This window comes from Alexandromys fortis, unplaced genomic scaffold (genome assembly GCF_014885135.2).
Source record: "Alexandromys fortis isolate MF-2015 unplaced genomic scaffold, M_Fortis_MF-2015_v1.1 scaffold_253, whole genome shotgun sequence".
Classification (NCBI taxonomy): domain Eukaryota; kingdom Metazoa; phylum Chordata; class Mammalia; order Rodentia; family Cricetidae; genus Alexandromys; species Alexandromys fortis.
In genome coordinates this window covers 1,002,005-1,017,673 of record NW_026068124.1, presented here as the reverse complement: position 1 = coordinate 1,017,673, position 15,669 = coordinate 1,002,005, and the positions used below count along the sequence as shown (strand labels likewise).

General features: G+C 39.1%; 2 protein-coding genes across 3 annotated transcripts in view; one reads left to right on the top strand and one right to left on the bottom strand.

Annotated features, from left to right (window-relative positions):
- The window catches only part of Siae (sialic acid acetylesterase), a 34,073-nt gene extending 29,205 nt beyond the window's left edge, over nucleotides 1–4,868 (bottom strand). Inside the window, exons 1-2 of the mRNA XM_050125669.1 lie at nucleotides 4,726–4,868; nucleotides 901–1,062 (exon numbers count right to left, since the gene is read on the bottom strand). Coding sequence (XP_049981626.1) covers nucleotides 901–1,062; nucleotides 4,726–4,792 — 229 coding nt within the window. The 5' untranslated portion in view covers nucleotides 4,793–4,868. The remainder of the gene's footprint in view (nucleotides 1–900; nucleotides 1,063–4,725) is intronic.
- Nucleotides 4,869–4,931: 63 nt separating this feature from the next.
- On the top strand, nucleotides 4,932–15,663 carry Spa17 (sperm autoantigenic protein 17). Of its 2 annotated transcripts, none has more exons than XM_050125670.1 (5): nucleotides 4,932–5,080; nucleotides 6,629–6,809; nucleotides 11,501–11,571; nucleotides 13,082–13,159; nucleotides 15,510–15,663. In XM_050125670.1, the coding sequence occupies exons 2-5, from the start codon at nucleotides 6,656–6,658 to the stop codon at nucleotides 15,651–15,653; spliced, it is 447 nt and encodes a 148-aa protein (XP_049981627.1). In that variant the 5' UTR covers nucleotides 4,932–5,080; nucleotides 6,629–6,655; the 3' UTR covers nucleotides 15,654–15,663. The 2 variants fall into 2 exon arrangements, with proteins under 2 accessions (XP_049981627.1, XP_049981628.1); XM_050125671.1 differs by lacking the exon at nucleotides 4,932–5,080 and adding an exon at nucleotides 5,110–5,379.
- The last annotated feature ends 6 nt before the right edge of the window (nucleotides 15,664–15,669 follow it).

The following is a 15,669-nucleotide window of genomic DNA, read 5'->3' as shown; positions in this document are numbered from 1 at the left end:
GCCAAGCACTGTTTCAACTAATTTGTGTTTACTAATTTACTCCTCATTATCATCCATTAATAATTAGTATCACTTTTACTTTATATGTGGAAAACACACTGTCACTTAAATATTTGATAATATGTCTAAATTATATATCCAGAAATGACAGAGTCAGAATCAGAACCTAGACCGTGAACTCTAGAGCCAAAGTTATTTAGTAGATCTCCAAATTGACTCTTTTTTAAAAAAAACGCTAAGACGCTAAGAGAAATATATATTACCTAAGAGAAAAAAACGCTAAGACTTTTTAAGAAATTGTGTGTGTGTGTGTTCATGTGCACCATGTATATGTAGGTGCCCAGAGTAAACAGAAGAGGGCATCAGATCCCCTGGAGCTGGAGTTTACAGGGCCTTATGAGTCACCCAGTGAGTGCTGGGAACTGAACCCAGGTCCTCTGCAGGAGCAGCAAAAGCTCTCACCCACTGAGCCATCTCTCTCGAATCTAGGACTGCCTCTCTGGCATGTATGATTCAGCTCAAATATCATCTTCATTGGCAGCTTTTCCATATCAACTACGCTGAGGTATATGCCTCTCTTCTGTATCTCATAGAACTCCACAGATAATTTATCAGTGTTCATCAAACTTCTGCATAATCTGTTCTGCTCAATACGGTCCTTAGCAAACCCTTTGAGCCTTGTTACCATTTGTGGTATGTTTGGTGCCTATTCACATAGTAAGTTCTCAAATAAAATAGCTTTTATGGTTGGATGCATGGATGGATGGATGGATGGATGGATGGATGGATGGATGGATGGATGGATGGACAGCCTGAGCTGGAGCTATAAGCATTCATTTTCAGATAATCCAGCAGGTGGCAGAAGAAGACAACAACTGAAGAGAAAATGGGCTGCCTTACCTTTCACACTGGTCACTTTCTTCATGATGGTTTCCTGACCTTGGCACAAGGTCACTGTCACTGTAGCTCCAGGTGTGCCAAAGCCCCAGATCACTGCCCCTGAAGGCTCCTTCTGCAGCACCATGTAATTATCGATGTACGAGGCAAAGCGAAAACCAACACCTAAAAATGTTGGCAAACACGTAGGAGACTATCATCAGAGAGACTGGAGCATCAAGTGGAAGTAACATACAGTCCCTATATACAAAAGAATATGAGTCTACGCAAGCCTTGTAATCTTCCAAAACTAGACCGTGCTGCTCTTAACTAAACAACAACATAATAAGAAGAGTTTTCAACAATATGCAACACAGGATAACATGATCATCAAGGAAAACTTAGGGCCCAGGACAAGAACCAATGTACACACTCTCCTTCCCTCCCCTCCATAGCGCTTGGTCAACACCCTTCCCCACGCCCTTGCTCTAAAATTTGGCTCTGACACTCAACTTTTCTTCCTAGTCACTAAAAATGAACCGTCCACATACCTCACAGATGGTGTTTATAAGAAAACCAAACCACTTCCTTCCCCAACTCTCCGCCACTGTGCCCACTCCTAGGAGCTAGGAAGGAAGAGTGATGCCTGTCTGCAGCACAGGCTCTCTAACGCTGTACCCATCTTCATCGCCCGCCTTCCATCCTGCCACTGCCAAATCCCCTCACGTCATTCCTCTCAGCACGCACTGTTGTCGTCGTTATTGTCTGGGCTTGGGGGATTTTTGATTGTGTTTTGATGACCAGAGATAGCACGCATATAACCGTGACAAGTCTCCCTGAGAAGTTCAGATAAATTCGGGACACAAAATTAAGATCATGGAGAGACAGAAGGTTAAAATCTCAGAGAAAATGTCTCATCACCATTTTACAGGCAAAAGAAAGAGGAGGCATGCTTGCATATTGGATGCTGTGCTAAGAGTCACTAAGAAGACTGAATAAGAATTCACTTTAACGAGATCATTTCTATTTTTAACTCATAGCCTATATCAAAGTACTTTTTAAATAACAAGCGTTGATCCACATGATCCCAGTGAGCTCACAGAAATTTAACTAGGAAAATCATAAAACTTACATCCCAATTTGTCTCAACAGAAAAGATTTTTTTTAAATCCTCCAAAGAAAATAATTAACAAAATTAAGGTTTATTTTTTTTATAAGCATGATAGGCAGGAAAGAGAATTAGAATTAACAAACAAAGCTGACATTTTCCTCCCTGGAAGCTACAAAAGATGGCAGGCCCCTTAGGCTATACTTAACAGGGCAGTAGAGCTAAGGGGGTCTCCTCGCAAGCTTGGTGGCCTGTTTATACTGCTCTTAAAATACCAGACAAGTCCCTAAAAATCCTCAGCTCTCTTTCTCACTCAGGAGTTCATTTGATCATGAAGCCTCCATGACAATCAAAGATCATCCAGAAGGCTTAACAAGCTCATGATGCGTGTGCCAGGAGCAAAACCCTCTAGAACCACAACATCCCAGAATTGCATAAGCAGGCTGCCGGCCTGCTGGGGAAACCGGGAGGCATATGTGTGGGAGGGCCCTGTCTCGGGTGGATACAGAACAAAGGCTGAAAAGCAAAGGCATAAATAAGAACTAAGTAGAGAGAGGGCTGGAGTTAGAGGAACTGGGTGAAGAAAACGTTGCTTACGAACTGGAGTATGCAGCCAGTAGTCTGTCCACAGGCTGGGAAAAGCCTTTTCAAGCCAGTCTGTGTTTGCCAACACGCATTTATAGAATGTCTCTGCGAATGGCTTTAGGATGAGCAAAAGAATTTTAGAGGTGGAAAATATCTTTATAATAATAGTATAACTGTGTTACTGACTGATCAAGAGATATAAACACATCACCCACCAAGGGACTAGGACACAAACAGATTAGGCAGTGTTTAAGAATAGTTAGAACAGCTTTGAAGTCAACAAACCTCTCTTGATACCTACTGTGTGCCAGGCACGATTTTACACACTGCAGCTGTAACGGTGGAGGGAAAATACTACCAATAATTGATTAAAAAGTCTGGCTGCTGGGGATTTTGCGACATACTAGGAAGGTACGCATGTAACGGAGTGCTGAAGATACTGGAGACAGTCATTTCCTTGACTGGCCTCAGAAGGTAGTTTATGAGAGAATTAGAATCCATGTCATCTAATTCTGAAGGAATAATTTCCTTTTTGCTTCAGTTAGATCGTGATGATAGTGTAGAGAAAAATTAAATACTCTACCCTTACAAAGTTCACATTCTAAGCTGGACAGATGTGAAAGACACTGAGGACCGGAAACAGACGGAAAAGAGTCACGCATCTCAAACCACCAGGCATAGTCAAAATATGATTTTTTTTAAAGGTGCTGGACTTCTCCCTTCATTTGGGAACTGAAGTGGAAAATAAGAACGGGAGCTGCGGGGAAGAAGCAATCATTACAAGTAGACTAGCAAAAGTTTTTGGACAGCGGTTACCTCTGATGAGAACCCAGCTGAGGTACTCATGAGGCGTACCCTGGCAGTCTCGGTAAAAAAACACAGCTCTCACACTGGGTGGTGAGTTCATAGGGACCCTCGTTGTGAAGTGTAACTTTTTGTTACATTATAAACATGAGCAAAAGGAGAGAGTTAAAAGAAAGACCTTAGGGTATACCAGGAAGAAGGGAGAGAACTCTAGAGCACCAATGAATGGCAAGAGCAACCAAGGTCATGTAATATGACCCAAATGAAATAAAACAGTCATATTAAATGTGACAGACCTTAAGAAAAATAACTAAGAGGAAAACTCCACTGTCTTTACCTTCTCCCCACCTCCTCCGATAGGTTTCCAGGATCATGAGAGAGACAAGAAATGGGAGAGACCGCTAACTACAGCTTTGAAATTCTGAAAGGCCATTGATGGGCTGGGTCTGTCTTGTGCTTAGGTAGAACACCAACATGCCTTTTCTTCTCACTTCAACCTTCATTTCTTTTTACTGTGGTGAACAAAATCCAAATTCCTAGCATTCTAGCCAAGAGCTCTACTGCTGAGCTATAATCCCAACCCCCCAAATTTCATTTATTGACAGTGTTTGTGGTTCACTCAGTGATCCAAATAAGAAAAAGGGTGGGTGGATCCAGCTTTAACTATCACTTTGAGTGAAGATTCTCAAAGATTTACTTTGAGACAGATTCCTATCATCAGGCACCTCCACGCTGAGAGGCAATGTCCAGTCTGGATTAGTCAGATGACAAGCTCTGCCCTGCAAAATGTCCAGTGTGAGTTAGCCTCCCCCTCCCCCCAGGGCGATGAGCCTTCTCCCTCCACCAATCTAAGCTGCATCAAAATTCAGAGCTGAACCTTAAATTATTCTGCACTAGTGAGGGGGTTGCATTTCTTAGCCCTAATAACCACTTAAACTAGTAAAATTTAATTCCCTCAAGGCACCCATTCCGATAGAAGCCCTCCCCAAGGGTACCACTGTGGGGGCAGGAGCTGAAGTATTTTGGATGACTCAGTCACCTGTTTCCAAATATTATCTAACTAGCTTCGCCCCCTTCTCTCAGAGCTCTCCCGAAGGCTTCGTTCTGGGCACATAGGAGCCTCCCCAACTTGATAAACCGAAGTGTCCCTTTGTCCCCTATGCTTTAAGTGAAGGACCGTAGGTGGGTGGGGGATAAAGGCAGCTGACCGCCTAGCAGGACCTTCACCTTCACGCCAGGCCTAGGTAGGAAAAGACCAATTCTGACTCAAACCAGACCTTGAGAGGGATGGAGGGCCAAGATCCTGCAGAGGATCTGAAAGGGAAGGGTCCCGCATAGTCAGGTCACCTCACCTGCACTTCTGCTGGCTCGAACGATTATGAGCAGCAGCAGGCCATACACAGACCCCAGGGTAACCATGCTTGCGGAAATCCGTGTCAATGCGCCAGACTCAGGAAGAGGCCCTAGGCAGGGGCGGGGACGGGGGCGTGATCTCTGTGTGGTGGGCGGGGCCTGGGCGGGGCCAAATAGCGGGGCCCCACCCTCGAGTCTTCAGTACGCGAAACCATCCTCGGCAAGGAGCCGGCCCTCTCCTTCCCGGCCGCCGTAGTTAAAAAAATTAAAAAAAAAAAATAAAAAAAAAACGGTTACCCAGCAACGAGATAAAACAACTGGAACCATCCGCACCAGCTTGAAGAGAAAGAAGAGGTGAGGCAGTTTCCCCCCCATTCCCGCTCCAACGTGGAGGCTTCGCCTTTTCCGTCGTGTGGCCTAGTCTCTCGGCATCTCCGACACTCCCGCAACCCCTGGAGCGGATAGGGAGCCCGGAAAGCCCTTTCTTGGAGAATCTGGAACGTTAGGTCGTCGACGTCCCGCCCACGGTTTGACCCGTCTTCCCCTTCTACCACCCGCGCTTCCCCGCCCGGTTTAGGGCTTTTCACAGTCCTCAAAGATTCGGTATTTAATCTCCTGTTCCCGCCCACAAGAGAGAAGGAAGACTCTCCAAGGTTAGGCCTCGTTAAACCCAGCGCCCCTTTGTGCCTCTCAGGGTAAAGAACCCAATCCCGAAGCAGTCTTTACTCAGTGACCCAGCCCTCTCTTTGTCAGCCACCTTTCAGCCACCAGCTTCCTTGAATTACAAAATAGAAGGCCAGGCAAACACAGGAAATAAGACTTCACCAAACTTCAAAGGCTGGCTTCCAAAACCACGACCTCTTTCTCAGCCCTACCCTAGAATACCTAGAATACAGAGGTGCTTGAAGACTTTATAGGCCATGCTTCAGAAGTGGGGGCTGAAAAAGAAAGTGAAATTTTATTCAACAAATTATAATAATGCCTACAACCAAGACTAGTTTTTTTTGGGGGGTGCTTTTGGGGTTCCCCCTTGAGATAGGGTTTCTTTGTGTAACCCTGACTGTCCTGGGACTTCCTTTGTAGATTAGACTGGCCTCAAACTCGGAGATTTGCCCACCTGTCTCTCAATTACTTGGATCAAAGGAGTGCTCCCCTGTCCCCAGCTGACCAGGTTTTTGTTTGTTTGTTTTTTAATTTTAAACTTTAAACAGTTTCTTCTTAGCAATGTAAACGGCACTATATGAGCGTCCCAGCAACCACTGTCTCTTAAATATTGCCGGATAGCAAAAGCAACCTCACCTTTTAAGGACAGGAAGACAACGTACTTAATATCTAGGGAAAGCTGTGGCTCTCTAACTTTAAAAAGAATGATTTGTCTAAAGTAGTGGATCTTCATTTATAATACTATAATTCCCGGGCTGTGGTGTGACACACCTTTAATCCCACCACTTGGGAAACAGGACAGCCAGGGCTATGTAGAGACACCTTATCTCAAAAGGAAAAACAAAACAAAAATCCAGTGATTCGTGATAGAGTTAAAAACTCCAAAAGAAATGGGTAGACTTAGAAAAAAAATGAATTTTATTTTCATTTATTGAGTGTGAATGTCTGTATGGGTGCAACCCTGGGGACACAGCCTGCCTATGGAACTCGGAGAACAGTTTGTGGGAGTCAGTTCTCGCCTTCCACAATGTGGATTGCTGGGATTTCTTTCCAGGCTATCTTTACCGACTGAGGTAGTTCACCACCAGGCCTGGATTGTATGAACTTTTCTTTTTAAAGTCCAAAATGTGTGTGTCTGTGAAATAATTTGAGTTGTGTTGTGAGTTGGTTTGTTGTAGCTGTGATTATGTACTTTAAATTAGACACATTAAAATTAGATACTTTTAACTAAATCTTCAGGTACCATAGGCAATTCTTTCCAAGGAGATGTCGATTCCTTTCTCCAACACCCACTACCGAATTCCACAAGGATTTGGAAATCTTCTTGAAGGGCTGACACGGGAGATTCTGAGGGAGCAACCGGAGAATATACCAGCTTTTGCCGCAGCGTATTTTGAAAACCTTCTAGAAAAAAGAGAGAGTAAGCTCTTTTTTTAAAAAAAAATAGGAATTTTTAAATGAACTAAGCATTCTGTTATGGTAAAACTTACAATTGAAGAATATACCTGTCTTCAGCCTGTGATCTCCATACATATGCAAACACATGTTCACACACCCTCAACACACACACATGTACCCACACACATGGGAACACAAAAACATACACATACACAAAAAAGAGAACAATAACAACAACAAAAACTTAAGATCGTGTTCATTGTGCATTCTGCCTTTATGAGACAGGTTCTTGCTATTGGAAACAGTATGTACCGGTTCACTCCCCAGGCCACTCTCGCTGCCTTTCTCACATCCAGGGTGTTGAAGGAGGCAGGCCTGTTCCTATGCATCTCTGTTAGCTGACTGTCTGTTCTTCCTGGGAGGATAATTTGTGGCTTTCTTTAAATTTTGATTCCTCTCATTTGAAAGTATTATAAGTGTTATAAAAATATTTCAACACTCTTTAGATTAAGTAAATTAGTTTTTTCTGGGGTATATGAAACTGTTCTTCAACGAAGACACAGAAACAAACTGCTTTGGCAAGTGGATTGCCAGTTGGTGAAGGTAATTTACATTCTCTATGCTCTCCAGGTCCCTTCCTACATAGAGACTATGGTCCATGCTAATAGTGACTTTTTGATTTCAAGCCAAAGTGAAGTTTCTACATTCCCTTTCATAAAGACAATCTTCAGATCCCAGCCTTGAAGATTCATGACTATGAAGGTCTGGCCCAGTGGTCAAAGAGGACCATTACAATCATAACTTTGTACTGAAAACCTGTTCTTTGCCTGAAACAATCCTGTTATATAAGCTTTGTTATCTTTACTTTGGGCAAAGGAGACTAGAAATAGCCCCAAACAAACAGACATTCTTTTGTAAATCATTTTACAAAGAGAAGAAACCCAGAGCAAGGCAAAAATCAAAACAACTCCCGTACACACAAACAGCTCCTCCCCTGCCCATTATGATCCTGCCTTTGAAGAACTCAAAATTTCACCAATTTCCTGATTACTGACGATCTGTCCCATATCTAGTCAGGGTGCACAGCCTGCAACGTTAGTGGGGAAAGGCTATTAAACATGTTTGATTAAAAGTAGTAGTTTTATGAACACGAATTTTGTTATTATAACAGTAATTTCGCAAATTCATGCAGTAAAAATCTTTGGTCATTTGTTTAACTTTAGAACTCAGGAACATACCACTAAAATCATATTTGAGTCATTGTTACCAGGTCATAGTAATAAAAACGATGACGAATGACCTCAGAATGCAAGCTCTCTGATAAACAAATGACTAAAACCTTTGAAAAAATTTAACCACCACACCCACTTCCACCTATATCAACTACACATGAATTTCCAACTGACACAGGATAAGAATTTAGCCTTCCCAAGCAAAGGCAAAATAAACGATTGTGGGTTTCTCGTCCTGTCTCCCACATTGCAAGAATCCCTTGCCACCATTTTTCACAGATGGTTACTAGGCTTCATTTTTTTGTGATGGGAAACCTGTTAATATACAATGTAAGTGGTCTCTCCAATCAGTAGGGAAAATGAACTTCTTAAATGATGTGAGATAAAAATGGATAAACAAAATAGCATCAATTCTTTATGGCATGCATCCAGATAAATTATAACCTGACTCAAAATTTAAACATGAAAAAGAAACCATATAGATGCTAGGAGAAAACATCTTGCTTGCTAAGTTGCCTTCGTTGCTTCAAATCCAAATACAACGGGGGAACAGATTGATAGAACTGACAACATAAAAAGCAAACTTGTATGTGGCAAAGCACCATGAAGAGAACAAAAACGCAAATAGCAAACTGAGAAAAAATGCTTGCAATTTGCATACTAGTAAGTTAATAAACCTAATAAAGAGCTTGTAAAAATATTGTGTTGTAACATATGTATACCAGGAGATACCAACAAACAGTTCACATAGAGGTAAACACAGATAGCCCTTAACATGAAAATGTAGTCAGACTGGCCCATAGTAGCAATTCAAATCAAAATGTCACTCAGCTAAGAATGGAGAGATGGTATAGGGGTAAAGAGCACTTACTGCTTTTGCAGAGGACCCAAGTTCAGATAACAGTACCCACTTCTGGAGGCTCACAACTGCCTGTAACTACAGTTCCAGGGAGTCTGACTTCATCTTTGTTTCCATAGGCACACACACACACATAAAGAGAAATAGAAGAAATTATACTGAACTGCCATCAGCTACTCCTGCATCATACTGTCAGAAAGTCAAGACTTTGACAGTATGGTTTGTAGATACAGCTCAGAGAAATGAGCCCTTCTACCCATTCCTACTAAATATGTAATGTAAAATCTAAAGGAAAGGAATTTTGCAATATATGCCAAAATTCCATATTTGTTTAACCTGTAGCCCAGAAGTTGAACCTCTGCACTTTTCATTACAGCATTATGAAAACAACCCAAATATACATATTAGGTGTTTTGTTTTGCTTTTTAAAATTTTTGTGCTGGCAAAACAGTCTTTAACTAATACCTCAAATTGTGAACCAACGTAGACCTTACCTTTTTTTAAGTTATCACAGGTATTTGTGACAGTGATAAAAGCTGACTAATATGTAGAGTTATTCCAGAAACTTTGACCTGTATATTAAAGAATAAATCAAGCAAGTATGCTAGTCCTATTGGGAATAAAATTTGGAGTGTAAGAAGACATAATTTTATAGATAGTTTAATAAAACCATGTAATCTTGAATTTAGAAATAGCAATGTAATCTTTTCTCTTTTAAAATGGAAGCAGCTCAGAGAGTGAAGGCACCTGGTGAAAAGCAGAAGACTAGAGTTCAACTTCCAAGACCCACATTGTGGAAAGAACAGGCAGACTCCTGAAATTTGCCATCTGACTTCCAACCATGTGCCTGAAATTTGCCATCTGACTTCCAACCATGTGCCATAGCATGTCCGTGCCCATACATATATAGAGCATGCACTCACATACTCATGCATGTATGCACTATTTTAAAATGCGTTTTTTAATGGAAGTCATTTCTGGTAGATTTTGAAAACTCAAAATCATGACTAACCAAATGTTAGTGGACATCTATCCCCTATATTATCATCCCTGAATACCAATTCCCATGAGTCAGACTTGGCAGTCCTATACACATGGGATAAATATGTAAGACTAGGCTGGCCATCTTTCCATCCCAGGAAATAAGCTCCTAACAATTTCTAGGGATGCTAGCAAAGACCTGAGGAGCATCCAAACACCGGGATAAGTTACCACTAACCAGATTTTGGACAAAGAAAGAATTAAGAAAAAATAATAAAACTCCATGGACCAGAATTCACCCAGATTACTAAATATTTGTGAGATCATAATACTAAAATCAGTCACAGAATTCATCATTGTCAGGCTGCCCAGGAAAGTGCTGGGAGCCAGCTGGTTATTCAGAGAGCTGGTGAGGGAATCAAACCTGTAACCTTTTTTGTGAGAGCCATATTTCAGGGTAACCAAATGGTTGCCTGTTTTCTTTATTGAATCCACCCAAAAATAAGTACTGATTAATTTAGAACATTATCATTTTGTACCCCTAAACAAGTTAGGGAACACTCATATTCATCCCATAAAAAATTATTTAAAGGTTAGAGAGAGCAAGTTATGGCTTATCTTCTGAGATTAAGTAGCACTACCAATCAGTATTCTTGCCAAAACAATCAAATCTGAATCAGATGAAACCTGCAACTCTAACTACAGAGAATTTAAGGGCAAATGACGCTGTTAAAAGTCCCAGTGGAGTCAGAAATAACTGCACTGGAAAATTCCAAAGGAAAACTGGCCCAACTTCATCAACAAATAAATTGCACAGAAAAACAAGGTGGTGGTGGATTTTCCACTAAAAATTCTTTAAAAAGCATAACAAAAGGTAGTGTGTGTCCATTTTGAGGCTCTGATATGACCAAGATACCTAAGTATATTAAACATTGCAGACAGTTTTGGATAGTAGGCTAGATGCAGGATGATTGTAAGGAACTGTTAATATTTCAGATATGGTACATGCTTATATTTTAAAGACTATTTTAAAGTTACAAATTTAAATGTTTATAGATGGATTAATATGGTGTTTAGGGTTGACCGGAAAATAACCAGAAGAATATGTAGAGATAAAATGTTAAGCCATGAATTGGCCATTGTAGCCTTTAGGGAATGTGCCCATGAGGCTTGTCAGAACATCCTACTTTGGGAGTTTGAAAATCTTCATGACAGAAAATGAAATTATATTTGGCTAGAAATACGTCTTGTCTATGTTAATTGTCTACATAGTGTGTTTCATTTGAAAACCCTCCCTTATCTTTCACTTTTCCAGACTCCTTGATCCTTTAACCATATTTTGTATGTTTTTATGCAGTTGTTAATGCATGCTTTTGGTGTCTGTTCACTTGAATATTGGCATTTGTTCTTTCTTTACCATTTTCTTGTGAGTAAATGTCCCTAAAGGATCACTCAGTGTTAAACTAGTCATCATATATTTAATAATTGTTTATGCCTGCAGCCCTGGGCTGTTCAATGCCAGTAAGATTTTCAGCTATCAGTAAAGAACCTATGATTTGAAACAAGAAACCTGTATTCCTGTATTGTTCTAGATTCACTGTAACGAACACAAAATAAATATAAAAATATTTTGTTATTTAGAAACCAACTTTGATCCAGCAGAATGGGGGGCTAAGCTAGAGGACCGCTTCTATAACAACCACGCATTCAAGGTATAGTCTATGAAGCTACCAGATTTGGCTATTGTCTCCCCCAACTTTGAGAAGAGTGTCAAGCTTTATTAATATCTTAATAAAACTTTTTTATTATGAGAGATAATCTTCTAAACTATCTGAATTGAATACTGATACTTAGCATAAATTTAAAGATGACCAATAGGAGAAAGAGCATGGTATCACAGAATTACTCTCATCTCTTATTCTTTAAACTTTATTGAGCATCATAAGTCATAAATTATATTTCATAAAATAAAACACTATTAGTCCAACTTTTCCATTTGCATGTTTGCAAATGGAAAAAGACTCATTTGAATTAAATATGATCGTGCATGCCTTTGATCTTGAGACTCAGAGGCAGAGGCAGGTAGATCTCTGAGTTCGAGGCCAACCTGTTCTGCCAAGCAAGTTCTAGGACAGCCAGGGCTACACAGAGAAACCCTGTCTTGAAACAGCAGCAACAACAACAAATGACAATAAATTAAATTGTTTTAGAATACTACTCTAGACAGCTGAAGAAACACCATTTTCTCTTTTGTTACTCTGACAGAGATTTTAGAGATTGACAAAGTTCAGGCTTTAATGTACTCCAATAGATTTGCAAAATATTTTTGTAGAAGCTGTTACTTTTCATTCAGAAGTAAATTTCTATCCATTTATACCTGCTTTGTGTGAGTCTGTTGCTTTTATTTGTAGTTTAACCACGATTATCTATACGCATGAGTTTTTGGTTTGTTCGTTTATGTTTTTTACTTAAATCAAAGAGATAATATTGAAAATGTTATGTCCTTGTGTCACATAGAAAATTCAAGGAGTTTCTTTTATTTTGGGTTTTTATGGTTTTATGTTATTTATTTATTTATTTATTTATCCTCAATTTTCCATGTTCTATGTTAGACTCTCTTCCTGAAGGCAGTGAGTTAGCAGTGCTTCTGTTTGGCAGAAGACTGGACTAGTCATGTCAGAACAGACTGAGCTGGCTCCTCCTTTATGCTTATATCTTTTTCCAAAGTGAAACTCACTTTTTTGATTTAATATATTATTGTATGTTAATTGTATAAAATAATGGCTAACATCTTCATGTATGCACATAAGGTGATCATATTCATCCTCTATTACCTTCTCTTCCCAAATCCCCTTCTCTTCTGTAATACTGACTTAGTTTTTAACTTGTAATTTTCATTAAAAAGTCAACCTGGCTTCATAGTATAGAATACAATGACTTTTATTTTATTACTATTGTAGAAACTATAAACTGTTTACTATCCTCAAGATTTATTACCAAAAATCAATTTTTAGTCTGAGATGATGGTTTATACCTTGAGTTTTTGTTCACTTCTTTTCTTCCAAGACAAAGTATTATTTAAATATACATATAATATTATATATATATCTTTAATTCCCAAATGCTTCTCAATACCTTAACTTGAAGTTTCTCTTATGCAGTATGGTCCAGAGTTTTCTATCTTCAAAACAGTAACTATGTGGCCCTCTCGTCTCTTTCTAGGACCAAGAACAAACTGAGAAATGTAAAGAAGAAATGGCCAAATCATCTGCTAATGAAGAAACATCAGTTACGGCCTTTGTATGTAGTATTTTTCATTTACTTATGTATTGCTATCCAAAATGGCATCGATGAGTTTAAAGTTGTGCACAAAATATATATCAACACACTTTTTGAAATTAAAATCATGCTTTCTAGATGATTAACATTGGTGATAAACTAGCAGATTATTCTCATAAATGCATTCTTCCCTTTAAAAAATCTAGATCAGAAAATCTTTCCATGGAAGAGGCAATTACCTTGGAACCACCTCTCATCTTTCATATTAATATTCTACTTTGGGAATTTTTCCACTACTTGTTGCCATTGCCACCACACAAAGGCAAAGGTTAGAGATAACTAAAAGAAAACAGTTACATACCACCAAATAAAATGCCTTACATGGTATGGCTTACTCATACTTCCTGCAAGGTCTTCTATAGAAATACTTTCCTGCCTTGATAGTCTAAGTCCAAACCACCTACACACAGGAAAATCCAACCTCAAAAAGACTACCTATTTCTATTCAGTGGTGTGCTAAAGCCATTACTTGGAGATAATTGTGTACAATGCAATAAACATCATTTTGATAACTTAAAATACTAAAAGTATTGAGACCAAGGTAAACACTACAAACCAGAGTTTTGGTGGTATTTTAGGAAGGCAATGTTGTTTGTTATTTCCCTGTAGAGCCAGTTAAACATTTACCAGAACATTATTACCTGTATTCTTCATAGTCCAAACTAATTTTAAAAAAAAAAAAGGCTTTGCCTGGTGGTGGTGGTGGTGGTGGTGGTGGCTGCAGTGCACGCCTTTAATCTCTGTGAGTTCAAGGCCAGCCTGGTTTACAGAGTTAGTTCTGGGATGGACAAGGCTGCATAATGTAACCCCATCTTTTAAAAAAGGGAAAAAGAAAAGCAAGGTTTTGCGTAAAAGAATTCATTCTGTACAATGTCAGAGTTCAAACCTTTGAGTTCTGTTTCATGTCCTAGTATCTCAGCAATATTGATACCTAAAATGAATATGCGCCTCAGGGGTCCTTGACTTTACACCAACCTTTCCTTACACTATTTAACTAATCTAGAATAATACTACTACAATTTAAATGATCTAACAGTGGCATCCGACGTAATAGGGATTCAGGGAATATAGAAAGACAGAGCCATTTCCTTACTTCCCTTGTAGATTCTCTTTTATACGCTACTACAAGTTTGTGTTATGGTCCCATTGATTTTTAACTTAAGAGTAATTCACTTGCCCATATTGGAGAATCACCTCAAAGAATTTTATGCCTGTCTATTTGTATTTAAAAGTTTAATAGCTAAACTTAACTCAATTTGAAATATAAAATAGCATGAATAGCTTTGAATAGCTCAAAGGTCCATCAATAGTTGACTGAATAATAAATTTCAGTACAATGGAACACAATGTCCATGTCCCTCCCATTAAAACTGAACAAAATTATATTTGAAATAATAGCATAGAAGAAAGAGCCCAGATATCTTGTTTCATGGGGAAAGTAGCTGTAGAGCACTCCAATTAGCATGGTCTTGTTTTAAACTGAAAAACAAATGTGTCTTCATGTAAATGGAATCACAGAGAAATTTTATAAGGATGTATAAACATACACAAATACACACAGAGACACACAACCTACAATAAAGGGTACTTTTTAGGAGCAAGATTTGAGGAGGTGAAAATGTTTCAACTTGTACTACAAGTGATAACTTGAGGATTTTTTAAATGTGTACTTATCATTTCTGTAGCTTAAAAAAGATATATTGAGGGCCATATTTTTTTCAGTTCTACATTTAGGACCCATGAATTTTGCCATCTGCAAATTATACCTAAATTTAAAAGAAAAAGAAGAAACTATGTCACTGTTTAACCAACTCTGATAAGTCCAATTTACTAATAGTAAATTGACTTTCTCTTTGGTGCTCCACCTCTAAATGTGTGGTTTTAATTGTCTAAACATTTAGAAATTAGAATTAACATTTATCAGTTTTGTATAATCACAGTTATTTCAAAATAGCACATATGCTGGTGTTAACACAGAACAGTACTTACTGCCATAATTCTTGCTTCCCCACCCTAAACACAAGATTATTTCCAGGAAACATTAAATAGGTGCTGTCTGGAAACAAGAGAATAGAAGTTGGCAACGATCTTGTATTAAGACATATTGAAGAGTAGCAAGCTGAATGTCTACTCTTTTGGCATTTAGCCTTTGGTACACACACAGTGTGTGACAATGTATAAAATCCCCCAGGAAGCAACAGACTTCAGATAGTTGCATCTGTAATTGGTTAAATCTATACATTCCTTTCAATGGCATCTAAGAGGCAGCATTCTGGAAAAAAGGGTCTCACTTTCTCTTCTTTCAATGAAGGAGGAGTTAACTGAGGAAGAAAGAGAAAAGGAGGAGTTTGCTGCTCTCAAAATCCAATCCGTCTTCCGGGGACATGTGGCCAGAGAAGAGGTAAAGAAAATGAAGTCAGATAAAAGTGAAGAGAAAGGAGAGGAAGCCAAGTGAGGATACTGGCTTTACC

What these genes read in the sequence shown, in the direction of transcription:
- Spa17 (XM_050125670.1), top strand. Translation starts at nt 6,656, where the DNA reads ATGTCGATTCCTTTCTCCAACACCCACTACCGAATTCCACAAGGATTT. An exon ending in CCTTCTAGAAAAAAGAGAGA is followed by an intron (nt 6,810 to 11,500) that starts GTAAGCTCTTTT and finishes TTTGTTATTTAG; the next exon opens with AAACCAACTTTGATCCAGCA. An exon ending in AAACATCAGTTACGGCCTTT is followed by an intron (nt 13,160 to 15,509) that starts GTATGTAGTATT and finishes CTTTCAATGAAG; the next exon opens with GAGGAGTTAACTGAGGAAGA.